Below are 24105 nucleotides of genomic sequence, written 5' to 3'. Positions count from 1 at the left end.
GGAATGATTTCAATGAGGATTATTGTGACGTGTTTATTCCCAGAGGAAAACTCAAGACTACAAGCGAGGTGTTTGTCGGAGTTCAGAAACACTGCGCACTGATATAGAGAATAACTCCCTTTGGAGTGACTTTGTAACTTAGAAAACATTTTTTATACTCAAACAGCAACATTACACACTATAGGAAGTTGAAAATGTAAAAAAGCATAATAGGACCCCTTTGACACAATGCTAATAAGCAGGACAAAAGCAAAGAGGTGGATATTATTTTCCCATAGAGCATCTCTCTTGAGTGGTTTTCCATCTATTCAGCCTAGTAACAATGACTGTCCTAGTTATGGATAAACCTTTAACATTGCTTTGTACTTTAACGGCTTTACACACAACACCGTGTGATTAATATACGGCATCAAACCTCTGACCACAATGCAATACAAAATCCTCCATTTATTTTATTTAAATAATTCATTAAATTTACTAATATTTGCTAATTTACTAATATGCTTTTTGGCCTTTATTGTGCAGTACAGCAGAGAACTGACAGAAAAATACAGTATGGGTATGGCAAACAAGATCTCTATTTTTATTTATTCTTAATATAGCAAACATTTCCACTTCAAATGATGAATCACCATTAAACATCAAATACATAATGCATTCACATCAGCCAAATGAAGGGGGCGCTCTCTGTTCCCATGACATCCTCATTGATTACACTCTCCGGCTCAAATTGACTCCCTTTAACCTCAAGAATCAATCACTGCTCGTTCACTTTCACTACAGCCCTCACCTTCATGAACCAGAGGGGTCTTCATGTGTCCTTCAATCCTCTGGACAGCTCTCAGCAAAGCAGCTCATTATTTCTCCATATCTCAAAATATTACATAGAAAACATGTGTTTTTGCAGAACTTAGAAATAACTTAATCATGTTTGTGGTCTGGCAAACCAGTATACTAATAAAAAAATATTATTATTTAATAATAATAAAGTCTATTGTTCAAAAGTTTGGGAGTTGTAAGATGAACAACAGTAAAACAGTAAGATGTTTTCATGTTTTTTAAAAGAAGTCTCTGCAATTAAAAAAAATAATTAAATGTAATTTTTTTCCTGTGATGCAAAGCTGAATTTTCAGCATCATTATACTTTGTGCTGCTTAATATTGTTTGTAGAAACTGTGAAGCATTTTCAGGATTCTTTGATGAATAGTATTCAAAGAATAAGATTATTTGATCGAAAGGTTAAATTTATTTGAAATAGGAATCATTGTTAAACGTTTTCACTGTCCCTTTAGATTTAATGCATCATTGCTGAATAAAAGCATTCATTTCTTTTTAGAAACATCTGCAGCTAAGAGGAAACGTTCTCGTTCTCTTGCTAACGTTCAAGGTTCTCTCAAAGTTATAAACAAACTTTATTAATAGAATGTTGTCTTGAATAAGGTTCTCAAAACATTAGCACAACCTTTTTTATACATCTTTCATGAAACGTTTTAGTTAGGCATTCATCAATTTTTATTTTTTTTATGTTATTACTTACTTCTGTAGCACTTTATTTTACAGTCCTGTTCCAGATGTACATACTACGTACTTATTATAATGTAAAAAGATACATCATGCAGATGTGCTGGGACACAAGTGGAACCCTTATTACTATGAATTGAATGAACATTCTGGGGGACATTTAGAAATATTTGTTCCATAACTTAATGGGAACATTAGAAAATGTTCTTCGATCATATTCTTGTTAGCTGGGCTCCTGATCCCAAACTTTTGAACGATTGTGCGTATTTAATTTTATTTAACGAAATATCCAGGATATTTACATGCAGATGGATTTCAGATCGATAGTTCATGATGAAATACCAAGGTGTATGGTATATCAGCAAGTGGAGACTGCAAGATAATGAACATTAGGGTCAAGTTGGAGTGACCCGGAAAGCTCAGCCAAAGGAAAGATTACATTTGCTTTAGAAATTGAATTTGTAGGCCGGTTAGAGTAGAGGAGCATAAATAAATGAGGCATCTGTGATCTGTGTGTCTGGCCGTGTGCATTATTAGATTAGAGCTCTAATCAAGACACTCCAGAGGAGAATTACACACTTTACACCACTCTGGGACGCAACACAGATGGCAGAAGAGAAGACTGGCTTAACTTCGTATTTTAATAGGAGGAAACTGAAAGGGATTTTGCTTGAGATCATATCTACTCAATGCTGTTCTCGAGATGAAGACCACCGTTTGTGCTGCTGTTCAACCTATTTATGTTTTGTGAGTGAGTTGCAGGTTTTGATTCGATGGTCTTGTATGATTTAGCACTAGCCTTGATCTTTGCATTTGAAACTTGCTGAGGGTTATGTTTGGTTTTTGGGGGGATGTGGTGCAGAGGGGGTGTTTGGACCGTCCATCACCCTTCTCACCACCCCTACACACATTCCTGGTAGTTGTCAGCACCTCTCGAGTAGCCGTCAGACCTCCCACGTGCTCTGCTTCTCTCTGTGCTTGTAGAGCCGATGTGCATGTGTGTTTGCAGATGTTTGTGTACATATACATTCTGTATGTGTGTGTGAAAAGACAGTTTTAAAGCTCTACTTGACAACAGTAAACCTTTAGAGGCCAATATCAGCTAGATGTGTTTTTAGTGACTGAAGCAGGAAAAGAAGCATTAGTCTTGGCTACCACAGCTAGGTTTCCATCCAAAGCTGTGAATTTAACTTTTGTGCAAATTTGACAATGAGAGGAAATTAAACCAAATCATTCTGGTGACAGACTTTGGCTCAGGCATTTCAAAATGATCAAACCAATGCTTGAGATGCTGTGCGATGCGATTGGTCCGCTGGTTAGTCCAGTTATCCAATCACATCCTCTTTTGAATAAAAGAGTTTTTTTGTTGCGCATCGAGGAATGTTTCCTTCATAGTCTATGCGCATATCTAAATAATGTATCCGCCTCAGTTGAGTGGAATACGTTTTTATGTGTATTTTTTAGTATTGTTGCACATCTTGGCATTTCCAATCATCGTTTTTTTTTATTTATTTTTTATATGCCAAAATGCGCAAAAAAATAGATGGAAACATGTCGTCTGTGTTTTTGTTGCATAAAACTTTGCATTTCTTGATATTTGGGTCAGTCATAAGATCACAACTTAAAAATATATTTTTGAAAACAATTAGGAAATGAAAGTCATTTGCAGTCATCAAGAGTAAAACAGATACGGGACTCCTACTGTATTATTTATTTAGGATTATTTAGATATTTTATTAAGTTTATTCAATTGAAACAGGTACTATTCGTATTCTCTGTTTATTCCATTAGGATCCTTTAGGATTATTTGCTAACTATTATTTAAATTATATTAAATTGGGTTTTTTTGGACTAGGTAAAACAGTAATAATCTGAGATGTCTCTGCCTCAGCATTCGACACTAAGTGTGACATGTTGACATGTAGAGTGAGGTATATCTTAAGCAAACGATGCTCCAGAATGCACCTCACAGCTAAAATTATCCCCCCCCCCCACATCGCTGACTTGATTACAGGCGTGAGTGTCGCAGGACGTCCTCTGGGCTTCAGTGTTTATGAGCGCGCTTCACCTGTGAAAGCATTAATGTGAGGATGTACGTCCCAGAGAGACGCCACAGCAGGTCGTCCGGCCATCACTACAGAACGGTAAGACCTCACTGCTGTGGAGATATCTGTAGGCAGTCAGCGGGGGATATATTTACTGTAGATACAGTCCAGACTTACCGCGCAAGTTACTGCAAGCTGAGCCGAAGGACTTTTAAGATGTTTGTGGGTTAAGATTAGGACTGGAGGTTGCATCTAAAGTTAGTACATTTCAGACAGGTCAGTAAAATATAAAAAGCATCAAGTGGCAAATATGACTGGTCAAGTTCTGTGTGTTCTGTATCATTTCATTGGCATTTACTTATATTAGCCTATACAATTTGTAAATCATTCTGGTCTCATGTCATTCCTCACCTGATGGGATTGAATCAACAAGAATACATTGGATTTTACAGATGAAAGTAATGTTTAGGGGTCAGATTAGGTAGAAAGTGCTTGTTTACTTTACTCTTGAAGGTATTATTCATAATTCATGTTATTTATTTATTTTCCAAATGCTGTTCCTAAAATGTTTTAAAATATGAATGCTGGTGTTAAAGATTTTGCTGAACAGCAGAGTTACACTACTGTTCAAAAGTTGAGGGTCAGGAAGATTGAATGTTTTTGGAAGTTTCATATAAGGCTGCATTTATTTAATCTACAGTAAATATTGTCAAACATTATTACAGTTTAAATAACTTTACTATTTGAATATTTACTTTTCAGCATCATTACTCCAGTCTTCAGTGTCACATGATCCTTCAGAAATCATTCTTATATGCTGATTTACTGCTCAAGAAACATTTATTATAAAAGTCAATGTTGAAAACAGTTGTGCTGATTTATATGTTTGTGTAAACCATGATGAATTTTGAGTTTTTCACAGAAAGTGCACAAGAACAGCATTTAGTATTTGAAATAGAAATCTTAAATGTCATTTTTGCTTAATGTAATTCATCCTTGCGGTATACTTTAAAAAAAAAAATTACAATAAAATCTTACTGATCCCAAACCTTTGAATTGTAGTGTTAGTCCACAAGATAAACTAGTAGCAAACCAGCCAGAATCAGCATTGAAATGCATGCTGGTCTAAGGACAGTTATCTGACCTAATGTTCACCTCAGTAAATGATCTATTGTAATTACTTTAAAGTACTATATTATTTAAAGGCCTCTCTCTTGTGCACCTGAATGTAAGCTCTGTAGCTTCTGCATGTCGTGCCTGTGGGAACAATTCAGTGTCTGTGACTAACACGGGCCGCCCTGTTATTAGTGTTTGACATGAGAGCCTTTGTAGTGGAACAGTGTTCGACCTCCCCGCTTCGAGTTTAAAGATGAGTCCAATTGACAGCTGTTGGTAAATCGTTGAAAACTTACACACTGAGGAAGCCCGCGTTTGATATTCCCCGTCTTACTCACACAGGTATAAACACACTCATCAGCAAATGCGTGCAAGAGCCACCTGTTCGTTTGTCAACAAATCACCCCTCAGGAACGTCTGTGAACTCCGAGAACAGCTCATGCTCGGGTCAAGTGTGTGTGATTAACACAATATTCTTACAGCAGTGGGACTGAAGTGTCCTGCCTCAGTAACTCAGAATGTAATGTCATCATAAGTGCTGATTCAGATGGCATACAGTACAGTATATGGAGGTTTGTTGTTATTAATGGCTTTCAGTATGGAGGAAAATATCTCAATGGAGATGTTTCATACAGATATGTTAACTTCAAAAGTCGTTTTTTTTTTAATTTTACACATAAAGAAATGCACTTTGGGGTCGGTAAGATAAAAAAAAAGTCTATTCTGGTCAGCAAGGCTGCATTTATTTATTATTGAACAAACTATAAAAAACTAATATTGTGGAATAATGTGAAATGTGTTCTCTTTTTATAGCTTTTCAAATGTAATTTAAGTAAATAAATAAATGTACATTCAGAAATAATTCTAATATGCTAATAATTTGTTGCAGTGGCCAAGAAAAGGCATTTAATAATTAGGTACTTTCTGTTGTGGAAATGCGAATATGCCTGGGAATACAATAGAAATCGGGATCCGAACACTTTTGATTTCATGTGATTATGCATTACATGCCAAGATCCAAGATCACTGACCTTTCAGCCAGTGAAACATCAAAAATGATACTGCAACTTTAAGACATTGACAACAGATAAACTAGATTCAATACTGGTACCCATTTCTTTTGACATGAAAGGTAGTGTTTACATGGCGGTGACCTGGTTCAGTCTGACAGACGAGTGTCATCTGTAATTTCCTCAGCATTACTTCTCTTTTGTTGCTTGGAGGCATGTTTACCCTTACCTTCACTTCACTGTCTTCCTCAGCTTTAATCACATCTGACTCACTTAGCCCACTAAACTTCAAAGCATCAGATAGATATGTACATTTCTCCACTGCATTGGTCATTGCTCTCTGTAATTATATGGGCTTTGCGGGTTGTTTGAGTATAGATGACTCCAGCGAGAGCGTGTTTATTTTGATGGTACAGGGACTAAGGGTGCACCTGTTATTTCCCATCTAGGAAACTGATTCCTCACATGAGTAACACTGCAATAATACCAGCAGTCTTTATTTACTCATGAAACACACCACACATGCTTTACAACCCCCATGTGGGAATGTGTTTGAATACTGCCAGGCCTTTGATTGTGTGTGGAAAGCCTGCACCTCTACAACAATACAACTCTCTGAATCATTTAAGTACTGTCAGTTGTGTTGTTTAGTGGGGTATATAGCCTATAGTATTATTATTAGTTCATTGAAATTGTGATATTGAAGTGAATTGTGATTTTTAAGTGAAAAACACACATTTACATACCCAAAAGAACATGTAAAAAAGACCAAAAACTAAAGACGTGTTACATGTCAGCTTTTCCTTTATTTTCCGTGAGTTTTAATGCTCGTCGCATTACGTGTTTTCCGCTTTCCTTATCTTGTAACGGGACGCGGGAATGTTTTTTGGACAGCAAACAACACATGACTCCTTTCAAACCCATTCAGAGGTTTAATTTAAGCTCCCTCGGGGTCTCCCTCCTCCTGTCCCAGTGAAGGGGCTTTTCTGTGATGTCAGACGGGAGAATTCGAGCATTATTAGCGCTGAATAACTTGAATAAGACACAATGGAGTTGGTTTGAATAGAGCGGACTGACGCGGCGAGGCGAGGCGCTCTGTCTTCACCAAGCGGCGGTTGCGTATGTCGTCAATCCAAGTTGTTTGAAACTTTTTTGATGGATAGATTTATAAGCGAGGTTTCTCTTCTCGTCTTGACAGATCTACACGGACTGGGCGAATCACTACTTGGCCAGGTCTGGACACAAGCGTTTGATTAAAGACCTGCAGCAGGATGTGAGCGATGGGGTGCTGCTGGCGGAGATCATCCAGGTTATCGGTGAGCGATTCACTTTCTCTAAAACAGGCAAAAACAATTGAGCAAAGAATTTCTGTGTAAGATGTAGCCTACATAAACTGCATAAAATATATTTCAGTCATTTGTTTTAAGAACATAAAATGCTATAATTAGTATAATTTGTTCGCTAAAAATTACTTTTTATTTAATCATGTTTATTATATTATTTTTTGTAAGCTTAATGCATTAATGTTACGTAGACTAATTATTAAAAAAAAATACATCACAGAGTATTATAAATAAATAAACTGTGACTTGTGATTATATATTTATGCATGTAGGCTATATTTGATCAGTACTCTCGAGTTTAAAGCATACATTTATTATTATTATTATTATTATTATATAAAGGATGATATTTTGCTTCCTTCATTTATTTATTTATTTAGATTTTCTTCTGTTCAGTTTATCGATTTATTAGATTAGACTAAAATTAAATAATATTGGAATAATATTACATAATCAAACTATTTAAAATAAAAAATACAGAGTAATATAAATACGTAATTTGTGACGTATTATATATACATGCATTTTTCACTCACATAATTTTTTTATTAAATTATATTTGAAATGCATTTCAAACTATTTGTTTGTTTGTTCCCCCTTGAAAACGAGATGATTGATCTCAAGGGGTTTATCCTTAAGAATAAATTTGTTTTTATTTATTTGTATTATCAGCAATGCTTTCAACTTTTTCAGTCACTAATATTTTAAGTTTGATCAAACTGTCATGGCACGCAGTAGATCCACCAGTTGTAATAGGAGTTTTTATTGCTTTAATACTATTTGGATACTTCTGAGTGCTCAGTAAGAAAATTGATCCTTGCGATTCTTGCCATGGACAAAAATAGAGTTTTTCTTTACCTCTGTCCTCTAAAAATATGTTGTAAGAGCCGGAAAGCATTTGATTTCTCAACAGCAGAAAGTGCAGTGTTGTGGGGTAAAGTGGTGTTATATGACTCATCATTGTGGTCATCCCACTTTGTCCTCTTGTCTTCTCTATATCTCATGGGAATGACACACTGGCCAGTTGAAGCTGAAACCCGACCCGGTCTGACAGACACAAATGCTGCAGGCGACCAATGACACGATGCTTCACATATTTACTTTTTCATATTAAAAAGAGCTGATGGCTTTCGACCAAAAAAAGTTTCAAAAGGAAATTTTAAAATAAGAAAATGTTTGTAATGGTGACAGTAAAGATATTTAGAGCTCACGCCAGTTTACAGGGCCCCCAAAAAGTATTTGGACATTTAAAATGTATAGAATCATCAATGTGATTTGTTTTAAAGAGGAGGTCTAGAATTTATTTGCAGATGCCACTTTGATATGCAATGAAATGAATGCACTCTTTAAGTATTTTGAGGACCAGTGTATAGTTTAGACCTCTAATGCTGACCTATATACTGATAAAATAGTGATTAAATAAGAAATTATTCAGAAAACACGGCCATAAAAAATGGGGGAAATTGTGATGTTTATTTGATGTTATATATTATTATTATTATTTCAAATTGTGATATTGGTATATGTAAAAAAAAAAAAAAAAAAAAAAAGTTTTAAAGAATGATAGAAATTAAATCTGAGGTCTAAAATATGTTTGTAGATGCCACCTTGATATATTTTTTTAAATATTTCTAATTTGATATCTTATGCAATTAAATTAATTAATGCGTTTTTTAATTGTAGCTTAAGTGTTTCATGTCAAATAATGATTATATAACAAATTGTTTAGAAGACATGGCAACCCAAGTGGTAAATGTTAATGTTGATGTTCATGTGATGTTATATATTATTATTTTTATTTCAAATTGTGATATTAAAGTGAAATTAGAAAATACCATGGTATTTGCATGTTCGCAAAAAAATATCATGGTATATGTAAAAAGTTTTTTTTAAATAAAATATATATATTTAGTTAAAGAATAATATAAATTCATTCTGAGGTCTAGAATGTTTTCAGATGGCATCTTGATATTTTTTATATCTAATTTTGATATCTCAAGCAATGAAATTTGTGGCTACATATTTTATATAAAATAATAATCAAATAACATTTTAAAATAAGGATCAAATAACAAATTGTTTAGAAGTAATGGCAACCCAAGTGGTCAATTGTGACGTTATATATTGTTATTTTATTTTAAATTGTGATATTAAAGTGAAATTGGAAAAAATCATTGCATTTACATGTTGGTCAAAAATATCATGGTATATGTAAATTTTTTTATAAATTATACTTTTTTTTTTTAAAGAATGATTAATTAATTAATTTGTTTGCTGATGTCACCTTTTATCTATTTTTGATATCTATATGCAAAATCAATGCATTCTTGAATGTGGTTAAAATATTGTATATAAAATACTAATTCAACAACATTATAAAATAATGATTAAATAACAAATCATTTCAAAGATGGCCACCCAAATGGTTCTCCTGTAGTCACAGAGTCCCTCCACCGAGACAGAGCGTCTCAGATGTCTCTGTCTTCCATGCTTACTCACCTGACATCTTACACATTCCCAACACATTTTCCCACAGCCCAGGAGGTAAAAGGATTCCGGCAGGCATGTAGCTGTCATTGTAGGCATGTGTGCAGTTGTCATCTGTGAGCGAACGGCCCAGTTTCAGCTGCCGTGGGGTGAGGGGGGGGTTTGGGCTGGGCCCATCGGGATGCAGTCAGTCACCCTCAGGAAAACCCCAAAGCAGTCGCATCCCAGCAGGCCCTGCCACACAGTTGCTCAAGCTGGATCTAGTTTCCACATTAGGGGTCAAAACTCATAAAGGACATACTGCACTTCAGGCTTACAATTAAGGAAACCTGCCAACTTGTGTTCTTTTGTAAATTTAATTTGTCCGTATTTCTCTCTTTTTTTTCCCCCGGATACTGCAGCAAACGAGAAGATTGAGGATATTAATGGATGCCCTAAGAGTCGTTCTCAGATGGTAAGGACTCGTTTTATTGTCTTCTGGTTGGTGTAATTTTTTGATAATTGGAGTATATGTGCTTTAAAAGGCAATGGTATGTCTGTCCAGGGAAACACGTTCAGAATCACTTTCTCACAGCATGCTTGGCGTACAGTATGGACTTGCACTTTAATACTGTTATTTTTGCTTCTCTTGCGGTCTTTCTTTATAAACATCTGGGGGTAGTTTGGCAGAAACTTAAAAAACTCCCGAAACCATCAGTAAATGTATAGGTTTGGAGGAAGCACAAGCCCGATTATAGACATAAAGAGCTATTTTAGCCAAGCCTAGCTAAGCAAAACAAACTGTAGAAGTCTTAGGATCACTGGTATCACACATGAGCAGAGAAGCAGCGGTTGCTTTTGACATGTCTCCATTACAAAGGCAGCTGTCAAGCCTGATTGGACGCAACCAAGGAATCATTTTCAAAGGGCTTTTTTATGGCAGATTGATCCATACGTGCGTTTTGTTATTTCTAGAGGTTTTGGATAGTAATGCCTCCGTTGAGGCATTGCTCTTGTTTTGACAGTGATGGAACCCAGCTGAAATCAGCGGATGTTGGGTTTGGAGGCTGGTGTGCTGCGATCTTTGGCCAACTAGCTTCACTAGAAAGACAATGCTCCTTTAGTTGATAAGGATGGGAATCGCCAAGAACGTAAGGATTCTGTAGTTCACCCATGAATGATCGTTTACTCACCCTCATGTTGTTCCAAACCTGTTTGAGTTTCTTTCTTCTGTTGAACACAAGAAGATATTTTAAAAGATTGTTGGTAACCAGACGGTTGACGGTTGCCATTGACTTCCATAGGAGGAAATGAAATGCTGTGGAAGTCAATGGCTAAAAAAGAATTTTGGCTTCACTGGTTGCACTGTATGTTTTTGATTCATTAAAATGAATGGACTCCTAAGAGTCTTTTAGCAGTCAGTCCACACTGGTCACTCTATGTTTCCCAATAGCTATGTTTCCATCCACCTATATTTATGCAAATGTTGGGATATCGCATAAAAAACGCTGGATGGAAAGGCCAAGATGCGCATAAATTCAAAAAAATTTGCATTAAAAATCGGTTGAATCTGATCATTATTTTATCCGATAAGAAGACATGCACATAGATTACGAAGGAAACACATTTACCGAATAAATCCCTCGATGAGCACCAAAAAACTCAACGGAGTCAAATTTTTCCTCAACGGAGGATGTGATTGATTGGATACCCGGACTAACCAGCGGATCAGTTTCATTGCACAGCATCCCAAAGTCTGTCCTCAGTGTGATTTGGTTTAATTCCCTCACGGAGCGACTCACGTGACTGCGCTCACAAACACCAGGCATCCGAACGAAGTCATTCATGATGTAGGAAAAAAGCTGCAACTTCCATTTTTATTACAAATCTTTTCGCCAACTTCCCAGGAAGTGACGCTTTTGTTTACTAGAACACATGGGATGGAAATGGTGCTTTATTCGCAAATGTTTTATGCGATATTCAAATTTTGCCCATATGTTAAATTCGCAACTTTGGATGGAAACATAGCTATTGCAAATGCGACCGAATAGTTAGAAAACTAATGCATTTTTGGAACCTAATATTTTGAAAATCAAGATATTTTTTTTATTAGGGATGCACCCATATGAAAATTTTGGCCGATTTTTCTTATTGGGTCTATAACAATAACATTAAAAATTAACATATATCAGCCGATACCGTTATGGTGGCCGATATATCGTGCATCCCTGTTTTAAAATAAAACTGGTCAGATTAAGTGCTAGTACTCATCTCCCAGCCCTAATGGATGACCAGCTTTACAAAGAACGTTTGCTGGTAAACAGATGTGTTGAAGTAGATTAGGAGTCTTGAATGGCTGGGGTCTGATCTCTTTTACCCGTCTCTCTCACTGACTTCCCCTTTCTCTGGCTCCATCAATTAGCTCCGTCCCCTTAGCAGCAAATCGCACCATAATTTACTACATTTAGACACACACAGCCTTTGTGTTCCCATTTTCTCTCTCTTTTCCTTTTCTTTGCTCACAGCTTTCTCTCGTTCTGTAGCTGCGTGAATACTCTGGTCTTTTGAATTTGGTCGTCTTCTATATCTCAGCCGGTGGTAACTGTATAAGCATGTGCGTATATGCACTTTTTTTTGGATGTCTCAGCAGGCATTCTGCATCTCAATGCAGTTTTCCTGTATGTGAGTCAATCTGAAGCTGTTTAAATTCAAGTGTGTGTATTTGTTTATGTGCTTGTGTGTCTTTAGCTAGGAAGCAAAACACTGCTGGAAGCAGGTGCAAGCAAAGCCATTATGCAAATATCATCATTGTGTGTTTTTATCAAGAGCGGGAATTGCACAATCGCTCAGTGAATGGGCCTCTGGCAACAGCTTACACTGGACATACAGGCACTTGTGTTGATTAGCATAAAGATCCATTCGGTTGAGGAATATCTCTGCAAACGCTAATTGCTGACATGATACTTAACCTCAGCATTCAGATGGGTAAATATGTAAACACATTAAACTAATCAATGGAGGTATTTGGGCTCATATTGTAAACTAGGGAATTTGAATGCATTTGTCTCACTTGCTTTGGAGGACCATAGTATTTGATGCAGCTCAGCATATGTTAACTTTTATGGAACAGTTTTGAGTGCTTAGCATGAAATGTGCCAGGCAAGCCATTTTACTTCCATAATGCATCAGGAATGGGTGTTATAGTAGGGCTTTAAGAGGGCTTGGTTTAAGAAAGTTGTTTCTAAGGTTGAACAATTCATTACAGTTTGATGAAAGATGAGGCGATAAGATTCTTACAAAAAAAAAAGAAAAAAAAAAAAGGATTTACTGGTGAGTCATGCACAATAAGACCAGTTTACAAGCCAAACAAACTGAATGGTAATGATTTTATGTTTTTGAAAGAATACTCTGCATTTATTTGATCCAAGATACCGTAAAAGCTAGAATATTCTGAAATATTATTACAATTTGAAATAACTGTTTCCTATATTAATACATTTTAAAGTGTAATTGATTCCTGTGATGCAAAGCTGAATTTTCAGCATCATTACTCCAGCTCCAGTCTTCAGTGTCACATGATCATTCATTAATCATTCTAATATGCTGATTTGGTGCTCAAAAATATCCTATTTATTATCAATGTTAAAAACAGTCGTGCTGCTTCATATTTTTGTGGAAACTGTGATCATTTTTTTTTCAAGATTCTTTGATGAAGAGAAAGATCAAAATAACAGTATTCATTTGAAATCGCTATCTTTTTGAATATCTTTTGTAAAGGTCTTTACTCTGACTTTTTCATCAGTTTAATGCATCGCTGAATACAAATAATATAAAAAAAAAGAAAAAATTGTGTTACCCCAAAGTTTTTTATTTTTTTTTTTTTTTATTTTTTTTTTTTGCTGTAATTGATATTTTAAGTTCAAACAGTGTGTGTGTGTGTGTGTGTGTGTGTGTGTGTGTGTGTGTGTGTGTAGGTTTGGCTTATACCCAATGGTCTCACTTGTATAGTGAAATATTATGACAACTGACTAGTGAAGACATTTTACTGGACCTTGGCATATAAATCAGCCAAAACATGTTTTTATTTAAATCTAGTGTTTTGCACATGTTTCTTTGATGGGTAGGTTTTGGGGTAGGGGTGGGGTTAGGTAATAGAAAATATAATTTACCAGATATAAAAACAATGGAAGTCTATGTCCTCAGTGTAGTGAAACAAACGTGTGTGTGTAAGAAATAGCCATTCTTAGTTCATTGTATTTACAAACTACCATTTATGTGAGCAGTTTTTGAGCTATGTACTTATCGCTGTACTATCAACTGCTTAAAACCTTTTCTAAATAAACATGGAGTGTTAGTTTCTATTCAAACAATATATCTGTTACCCCTGGATATTTGGTGTTCATCCGATAGCCATTTTATCAGTCTTTGCTATGGCATCAGATTCTCTCGTTCACCTTTGGGATTGTTTTTACACCTGTTTATTCCGTCTGATCCCTTTTAGACCATCTCCTCCTCCCCTTTAAACCACCCAGCAGTGCAGCCAAAGCAAAGCAAGCTGCTCGCTAGATACACTGCGTTTTATGTCCAGGGCTGTTTACACAGGACTGCTAAAACACACAGGAAATCTCAGTGTTGTAACTTTACTGCTGGTGCATATTGACACAAAGATGGTTGCTTCAGCTGAGTCATTCTCTGCTCACATGTCAGGTGGATGTTAGCAAAGCAGAGCAGAGCACTTTGAAGTGGGAGAAATGACTTTTTAAGGACAGAAAATGATGGGAGAGGAGAGCGTTGAATATACAATAGGCTTTTATAGCATGACCACTTTTCTGAACTCTCTTGTCTTTTGTTTTGTTAGTTAAGGGGAATGAATTATAAGGGGAATGATTGGCACGCTAATCCAATTTGGTTGTCTGTCAGTCATCACAGGAGGTTGTTTGTGTGGGATTTGTGCTCAGGATGTGGAAGGAATCAAAACTCAGGCCACATTCTTTTGAGGAGGCGTCCATCACTGCTTGTGTTTCCCTCTTCTTTTTCTTTTCATAAGTGATAAAAGTTGGACAAAATTCATCGTTTGTGTTGAGTAATTGTGAATGTGAACTACCGTAAAAAAAAAGTATATATATATATATATATATATATATATATATATATATATATATATATATATATAATTAGAGTTAGAATTATTATATTTTTTTAAATATTTTTAAAAGAAATTTACAGAGCCACTAAAGGGAACTTTTCAAAAATAAAAATATACAGACTTTCACGTGCTCACGCGATAGTTTCTCGTGCGCACGCGATAGTTTCTCGTGAGCACGCGATAGTTTCTCGTGAGCACGCGATAGTTTCTCGTGAGCACGCGATAGTTTCTCGTGAGCACGCGATAGTTTCTCGTGAGCACGCGATAGTTTCTCGTGAGCACGCGATAGTTTCTCGTGCGCACGCGATAGTTTCTCGTGAGCACGCGATAGTTTCTCGTGAGCACGCGATAGTTTCTCGTGAGCACGCGATAGTTTCTCGTGAGCACGCGATAGTTTCTCGTGCGCACGCGATAGTTTCTCGTGAGCACGCGATAGTTTCTCGTGAGCACGCGATAGTTTCTCGTGCTCACGCGATAGTTTCTCGTGCGCACGCGATAGTTTCTCGTGCTCACGCGATAGTTTCTCGTGCGCACGCGATAGTTTCTCACGTGCTCACGCGATAGTTTCTCGTGCGCACGCGATAGTTTCGCGTGCTCACGCGATAGTTTCTCACGTGCTCACGCGATAGTTTCTCGTGCTCGCGCGATAGTTTCTCGTGCCCGCGCGATAGTTTCTCGTGCCCGCGCGATAGTTTCTCGTGCTCGCGCGATAGTTTCTCGTGCTCGCGCGATAGTTTCTCGTGCTCGCGCGATAGTTTCGCGTGCTCACGCGATAGTTTCTCACGTGCTCACGCGATAGTTTCTCGTGAGCACGCGAGAGGTCCCTTTAGGGGCTCCATAGAAATCAATATTCTTATTTAGCAAAAATGCTTAAAATTCACTGGCAACATTGAAAACTGGAGTAATGTCTGCTGAAAATTTGGCTTTGTTATCACAGGAATAAATTACGTTTTTAAATAATTTTAACATTATTTTACACTGAAAGTATTTTTTGCACAGGACACATTTTAATTTTGCTTTATTATACTTTACTAGGGTCTTATCATAAAACAGTCAAATGTTACAGTACCTCCTCCATCAGTTGCTTTGACCTTATTTGCCTATTTTGAGATTAAAAAAATAAGCCTTCAGCTTTTTAATGATATTATTATGTTTTTACTACAAGCTGAGATATAATCATTTAAATGTAGGGTGACATTTTCCTTTTTTTCTTCAGTGCATAAAACTAATGTGTTTCTGGGTCATAGTGACTCTAAATTATGTGTTTGAATTTTTTTCTTTGATGTTTCGCAATAAAATAGTTCATTGTATGAAAATATAAAGTAACTTTCAGAACTGAAAAATGCATAACACATCTTTTTGACACCACACACATTTACACACCAACAACACATATATTATGAAGTTATAAGGAGGAACGAGGATTTTGGAAAGGATCCCACAATTTTATCTGAGAGGCTAAAGTTTATCAGACAAAATTATTTTAATATAATTTTCACATTAAAAAGCATAATATGACAACTTTAAAGGTTAGCGTCCATAATATTGATGGCATCAGATATGTTAGTTTAATTGATTTTATTCTAATTCAATTAATGCACAAGTTTATTATTTATACAGTAGTTACTGCCATTATATAAAGAACATCACATGACCAGTTCCCCTGTCAGTCATCACCTTTAAATACACACATTCTCTCTCTCTCCTCAACTCTAACTCACTTACACATAAACACACTTACACACAAGGAGGAGTTTATTAGAAAACCAGTGGTGATGAAAAATATAATGACAGAGAGGGGGGAAAAACAACCAGAGGGAGAGATGGAGACACATAATAAGAGAGAGTTAGTGTGGAGGGAGTCTCATATAGAAGGAATGTATCCGGTGTATGTTCACATGTGTGCGTTTAAGCATGTTTATGTGTTTGAGACAGACAATAGTTCTCTCTGTGTGTGTGTGTGTGTGTGTGTGTGTGTGAAGGTGTTTGTTTAGCAGGCCGTCTCTGCCCTGTTGTGTTAGACACTATAGAGCCGCTGAGGAACAGATACACTCCTACAGTCTCTCACAGGTAACATGCAGCGAGCTGAGAAGCAAATAAAACACTCTTTCAGGTACGGCGTCGTATTGCTTTAAGGGCTTCCTGGATTGCTTATTGACATAGGATACTTACGATACGTGGAGTACGAGAGAATTCAAAATGCTTTTATATTGTTATTCATGATATAGACATGTAAGCTGCGTATAGTCTGTAAATGGGAAAACAAATAGATTCTTTTCTAAGTACAAAGCTTCTTTGTGTTTTCATTGTTTCAGTGTTAGGGAAAGAACTTACATGGCATGTTCGGAAAGTTTTTAACATACATTTAAGATCTTTGGCCAGTCAAACATTTTGATGGAGTATTTTAGGCCGTAAATGTATTTGGAAAAAGCTTTAACAAAAGTGCATTTTTATCATTATTACTGTTTTTTTGATAGAATGAAATGTATTGAATGATATTTGGCCGTTTTGAGATTATCAGCATCGATCGAATGCTTGGCTATTTTTACAGAGGTTTGACTTCCTTTTGTCATTTCCCAACATCATACTGTGAATATTTTTTGCTTATTAGAGTATTGTAAGATTCGGTTAGTAACATTCTAACATCCACATTATAGAAACCAACCGTGGAAGTCGATTCTCCCATACATTACGCATTAGTAAATGTCTGTGGCTTATAAATACTAGCATGTGTTTGCTTTCGGTTTAAGTGCTTTTTATGCTTTATGATCAGTTGTTTGCTTTTATTCCAGTAGGTTCTGATTTCTATTGACCCAGTGAGTTTTTAATGCTGCTATTATGAGTGTCATTCAGAGTTGCGTTTGCTGTCATGCATGACCTGCAGACCAACAATCACAGAAGACAATGTTGTAATATTAGAGCTAAATTGCCTCACACCCCATTTTTTAATGCATTCATATTGACTTGATAGAATATTATGCCTTGTAATTCAATTTACAGAGAGAAACAAATGATAGATTCCATTTCACCCCTCTCTCTGAGGTATTTTTATTTAGAAAAGTTATTTTTAGTCCAGGATGTCTGGAATGTGGTTCCTTCAAAGGTTCAGTGGAATCTAGAGCAGATTCTTCACTCACGTTTCTATATCTCCCTTGACCCTTCAGGCCAGCAACTGTTAACTGACAGCAACTGGGATATAGTCAGCGAGGCTGAAATGTGTTGCTATAGCTGACATAACTGACGCGTGTGCTGACTAACCCATGGCAGATGACCAGTTTTTTAATACAGAACACTGGCATTAAATCAAAGTGATGCTCTTAATTATGTGGTGGCCTCAAAAATATTGCTTTTACAGATTTTACATACTTAAATCTGCATATGTTTTTATATTTACCCCCAGGGTGTTATTTACCTTTTTTAAAAAAAAAAAAAAACCTTTTCATGTCAAATTCTTACATTTGATCAATAAATTATGATAAGACACTTATAGGGCTGTTACCAATCAAATTAAATAATTGTATATTAATTGATAATTGTATATGTACAATTAATTGATAATTGTACAATAATTGTAGCCTATCCCTCAAAACTCATCTTTGATCACCAAAATGACATATTTAAGTGGTTTTTTTTTTCCTTGAAAAACATTTCTTTATGCCATAAAATAGCTTGAATGTAACTCTACTCCCTTGCCTCATTTTGTATACGCGGTTCTATGAATATGCAAATTAGCCCCGCCTCCACTCACTCACACCAGCTCAGAGATCCACTCGTTGATGATCCCACTTTGACGTGATTGGTTACAAGGTAGTTTGTGACGTCAGAAACACCAGCGATTTCAAACCGTGTTTTTGAGACTGTCTTTGGTTCACTGCAGTTTTAAAGAGAAAATACTCAGCAATGGTGCTGACTTATGAATTTGAACATGGTTTGTCTTAAACCATATTAAAAACACCACAAAGACATATAAACAACATTAAAAACTAGATTTTCACTATAGGGGGACTTTAATACATTTTTACAAATAAGAAATGTTGTGAAAAAATGCAATCATACTTTAAATCATGAAATTAAACCGCCAGTAGGAGTCATTCATTCAACCGATTCGTTATTCAGATAATCGTTATTCGTTATTGAGTAACAAAACACTCACCTGTCAGTCAATAAATAAGAAAACAAAGTAACTTGCATTACTTATTTGAAAAAGTAACATTGTAGTATGTGTTACTTTACTAGTTACTTGAAAAAGTAATCTGATTACATAACTTGCATTACTTAAATTGCGATTACCAATTATGAATAACCTCGACCCTTGAGTATGGTAAATATCATTAACATATTCCTAGTGTGACACCTTTAAGTATAGCCTATTACATCACTGTCCTCTCAGCCAATTGAGTGGCACTAGGATACGGCTGGGTCAGCGTCGTGGCCTCGACGGCGTCTCCTAGCAACAGGGCACATGTGATGCCCTTGATGATTGGGAGCAAAGGCTTTGCATACTGCTTTGACTGAGCAGCCAATCTATGCTCTCTGATAACACTACTCCTCCTAGAGTGAGTGAACGTCCAGTCACGTATTCAGACAGAGCAGATGTGAAGTAACCTGAATCTAGTTAACAAGGACACAGCATCTGTTTTGAACTGTGTATGTGTGTGGGTTTTTTCATTATCTTTTCAAATGATCGTTACAGTGCTTATCAAAATATTCTCTATTAATTTCTCTCTCTGTCTCTCTTTAGATTGAGAACATTGATGCCTGTCTGAGCTTCCTAGCAGCCAAAGGTGTGAACATACAGGGACTATCAGCTGAAGGTAAAAAAGCCTAAGTATGAAATATGGTAAAATTGGAAGTAAAATTTCATAACAATTTAATCTCAGTTAGTTGCTAAGTCAATTACTTTACAAAATATGGGCCTTTTTTAACAATGTAAATGCTGGGGTTATTTTAAACTGGGTTATGTTGTTACAAGTTTGACACTGTTCATACTTCACCCAGGGTTAGTCATTTAGTAATTTGGGTAGTTTCCTGGGTTAATGTTTTTATTTGCATATTTATGTGGTGGAAAACATTGATTGGACAATTACAGCACACAATTTATCACTTAATGTGTTTCCCTTCACTTTTGTCTTCGGATCACAAGTGGACGACGCTAAATACAGGTGTAAACGGGGTCTAAAATGTTTTGAGTTTGTCCACTTTTGACCACTTCCAGAGGTAGTTGAAAACGCATTCGACCGGATTGATTTCGAATGTAAATGCTCATGTGGTCGAATGTGTTCAAACAACCACAAAAGGCCGTCTACTCTCCGTCTACTGACCTAATGCGGAAACTAGCGCACTAGCCAGACGGGATTTAAACTTTGTCGGCTGGAGACCCAAGTTTGGTTTGAAGATGAAAAATGTACCAAGCTCAATGTTCTCTCACCATTCCTGATTTCTAACACACACTCACAGCGTTCGGCTGGTCTTGCGGCTGTCAGAGCGGAAACAAAAGCTGATGCTCTTCGTATCTTTTTCTGTTGTCTCTGGTCGCGTTCATATGTAAATTGCGTGAGCTTATTTCTTCTATTAGATCGAGAGATCTGAAAAAAAAAACATACTGTACATTTACCCACCCATAGACTTTCCCCTCGAAGAAATCAGGACAGAAGTGGTTGAAAGTGGACGAAAGAGACAGATTAAAACACCAGGTGTAAACAGGAATGTGTCTCCCTCGTCTACTTGTGATCCGATCGACCAAAACGCATCGTAATACCAGGTGTAAACAGGGCCTTATTCCCTCAGACGCTGCACTAAATAAAGGCCATAACAGTTTATTTGACTATACAAAGCATATTAATATTTAACAGTGCTTGCAATTAGCGCCCTTCTAATTACTTTGAGTGAAAGTGCCTGCAGAATGATAAACTGAACAGCAATCTCTTGTTGAACGTCTCTCCCTCACAGAGATCCGGAATGGAAATCTGAAAGCCATTTTGGGACTTTTCTTTAGCCTGTCTCGATACAAGCAGCAGCAGCAGGCGTTCAGACAGACACACACGCAACACACACATTCACACACTCCCTTAAGCCAGCAGAGCAGCGCTCCGGCCCAGCTGATCTCCACCTCGCATGGGACACACACCTCAACCTCTCACACACACAGAACACAGGCAGAGATGCAGTCCAGGTAAAATATCCATCTAATCTAATCTAATCTATCTATCTATCTATCTATCTATCTATCTATCTATCTATCTATCTATCTATCTATCTATCTATCTATCTATCTATCTATCTATCTATCTATCTATCTATCTATCTATCTATCTATCTATATCTGTCTAACTGTCTGTCTGTCTGTCTGTCTGTCTGTCTGAATGTCTGTAATTATATCTATTTATCTATCTTTCTGTCTGTCTGTCTGTCTGTCTGTCTGTCTGTCTAGCATTCTATCTACACAGTATCTATCGTTCTATCTATCTATCTATCTGTCTATCGTTCTATCATTCTATCTGTGGTTCTGTCTAATGTACATATGTTATATGGATTGTTTGTGGATTGATGGCAATCTATCTGAATGTGTTTTCATTCTCTTAGCTTTGTGATGTTGTTAGTCATCACTGTCTGTCTGTCTCTCTCTCTCTCTCTTCTCTCTCTCTCTCTCTCTCTCTCTCTCTCTCTCTCTCTCTCTCTCTCTCTCTCTCTCTCGTTCTTCTCTTGTTTCTCTTCTTCTTTCATTCTAGGGATGGCTCTCAGAGTAAACTCAAGTTTTCCATTGGTCAGAAAAAGTCTTCTAGGTAGCGCTTTCACTCCCATCCTCCCTCTTTCCTCCTCTGTCAACCTGCTTGTCATCACCCTCCTCTTCCTCACTTACTCTCTGCATGTTATAATGTGGTCTAATTCTGCCCATGTATGAACAGGGTTGTTCTGTTAAACTAACGCAAATATTAGAACTGGCCACAATGTATTCATTACAACAAGCATTGACCAGTACTTATTATTTGCCTTGTATATAATTCATTATAAAATTAGTTTATTCTTACATCAATAATGCCTTACTTTACAGTTATAATTGTGCTATCTTGTCATAAATGTAAACGCCGTTATAACTAACGAGTATTCTGCATTAAAACACGACCAACACAATATTACAGGTGTTTTATCATGTGTTGTTATAGTTAATTACACTATTTAAAGCATGTGCCGGTCAATTGTTTTGTAAAGTTTTTATGGGTGTTATTAAGCAAAGTTTTATGAAGTATTTTATCTGTGATTAGAGTTATTTAAGAAAATATGTAACATTGCATTGTTTCTCACATGATTTTGTGAGGCAAATCCTCAAGGGGTGTTCGGGGGCATCCCAAAATGAAGAGCTCCAAGAAAAGCTAAATTATTTAAAGGGGACTCAACCTTCATTTTAGTTTTGATATAGTGTCTCAATCTATATTACATTCACACTGGTGTTTTAGGAAGCCAAACAATAAGAATATAATACTACTAATAATAATTTTATATTATTATTCCTATTATAGCATATATAGTAAAACAAATGCACTGTAAAATGAAATATTCGTAAGTATATTATTTTACTTATGGTACATTAGGGAAATTACAATACTTTTTCTCCACTTTCAAGAGATAAACTCTTAAGCTTTTATTTTGATGGAAACTGCAATTGAGTTTTTTTTTTTTTTGAAAACCGTTTTACAAACGCATCTCATTACAAATCTAGTGAAATGCTGTAATCATCTTTCCACAAAAATGCTGGAAATTATGCTAATGTAAAAATAATGCATAACTGGTCCCTGCTACGTTCCCAAATGCATGCTAAACACACAGCACATACAGAGATGGAGTTCACTGCATTCATTCACTGTGAAAACACATATACTATATACATATTTGATTAAATCAAAGTCTTTTGTGATTTAATTAGGGCACAAAGCCATATTGCTCTTTCGATCTTGGTTCATTTCACAGATACTTTGCCAAAGCAATGGCGCAAGAAATAGTGTCCAATTCTGGTGAAGATTTCCTTGAATAAATTCGGCCAGGCAGAATATGTGTTCTGTCAGGTGATGTTACCCAAAAACATGTCCCTGTGGAAATGTCTGCTCAGTGAGCTGTGATAACTTTAAAATAACCTCTCTGTGTGATGCCCTGCTTGAGTATGAGATTAATTATTAATAGTGGTTTGTGGTGTGTGACAGAAAGGTTGAGGTTGTAATTTTGCTTTGAATGAATGTGTTCATGCACTCAGTCACCAAGTGATGTAAATGCATTTCACTCACATGTGTAATGCATTTGAAAAATACACTCCCCAGTTTGAATACTGTCCCAGGCTTTAGTATACCACCATTCATTTTTGGGCAACACGTGGAACAATGTTGTCATCTAATGGTGGATAGTTGTAATTGCAGTTCAGCCTTCCACAGATGAGAGATGTATTTTAGCTGAGCAGGGAAATAAATATAGAGGAAAATCTCCCTAAAGCATTGCTATTTTACATACTTATGAGACAAATGTCAAGGCCACACAATTGACAGCAATGTGATTAGCATAGGTCACTACAGATGTTCCTGTATTTTACATGACATTGACATGACATTTACCTAGACTTGATTGTTAGGGGAGATTAGTCTATTTGTCTGTCAATCATCTTTAAGGCTAGGACTGATGGAGAAATGCCACATTATAATCACAAATCTCCCTCATAGAGGTGGTATTTACTGCTATGTTTGTTATATGTCAATATATGACATATGGCATATCTTTTTTGAATATATACTGTAGTTTATGATTTGTTTAGATCCCTGTACATTTCAGTTTTTTAATTTTTTTTATTTTTATGTTAAAGCTAAATATTTAGCTTCTATTCTACCCTGGGCAGCATCAGCACAAAGCTGTGGAGTTGAACTAATTCACTAAACCCTTAACCACAGGCAAACAATGTTGAAAAAGATTTATTTATATATATATATATATATATATATATATATATATGTGTGTGTGTGTGTGTGTGTGTGTGTGTGTGTGTGTGTGTGTGTGTGTTTTTTTCAAGCATTGTTTGCCTTATATGATTGTTATGCATTAAGCATTGTTTTGCATATATATATATATATATATATATATATATATATATATATATATATATATATATATATATATATGCATCATTTTGGGGAAATAAATGCATTGTTGATTAAGATTTGTAAATTGTTGAATTATTCAGAAACACAATAAATTATTTGCTAACTTTGTGTTTATGCTGGAGGCATTGGGCAGATCCTCTGTCACTTTAAATAAAAATACACACCAAAGCAATTTAGAGTGTTTTTTAATGGAAGCTTGTTTCCGCCACAGAATAAAAAAATAAAATAAAAAGATAATTGTGACTTTTACACAATTCAGACTTTTTTTTTTTTTTTCAAAATTATTGTGAGTTATAATACCAGAATTGCAAGAAAACTTTT

General features: G+C 36.0%; 1 protein-coding gene across 3 annotated transcripts in view; it reads left to right on the top strand.

Moving 5' to 3' along the window:
* Nucleotides 1-24105, top strand: part of nav2a (neuron navigator 2a) — a 193931-nt gene that overhangs the window by 116460 nt on the left and 53366 nt on the right. The window contains exons 2-6 of one of the 3 annotated variants that reach the window (XM_079866105.1): nt 6891-7008; nt 9924-9976; nt 19389-19461; nt 20597-20819; nt 21376-21429. In XM_079866105.1, the coding sequence (XP_079722231.1) occupies nt 6891-7008; nt 9924-9976; nt 19389-19461; nt 20597-20819; nt 21376-21429 (521 nt within the window). Of the gene's footprint in view, nt 1-6890; nt 7009-9923; nt 9977-19388; nt 19462-20596; nt 20820-21375; nt 21430-22678; nt 22708-24105 lie in introns of those variants that run through there. The other 2 variants (XM_079866104.1, XM_079866106.1) reach the window with 2 other exon arrangements.

The sequence above is a fragment of the Squalius cephalus genome, assembly GCF_949319135.1.
Source record: "Squalius cephalus genome assembly, chromosome: 3".
Classification (NCBI taxonomy): domain Eukaryota; kingdom Metazoa; phylum Chordata; class Actinopteri; order Cypriniformes; family Leuciscidae; genus Squalius; species Squalius cephalus.
The sequence above is the reverse complement of the archived record's forward strand: the minus strand, read 5'-3'. Positions and strand labels throughout refer to the sequence as shown.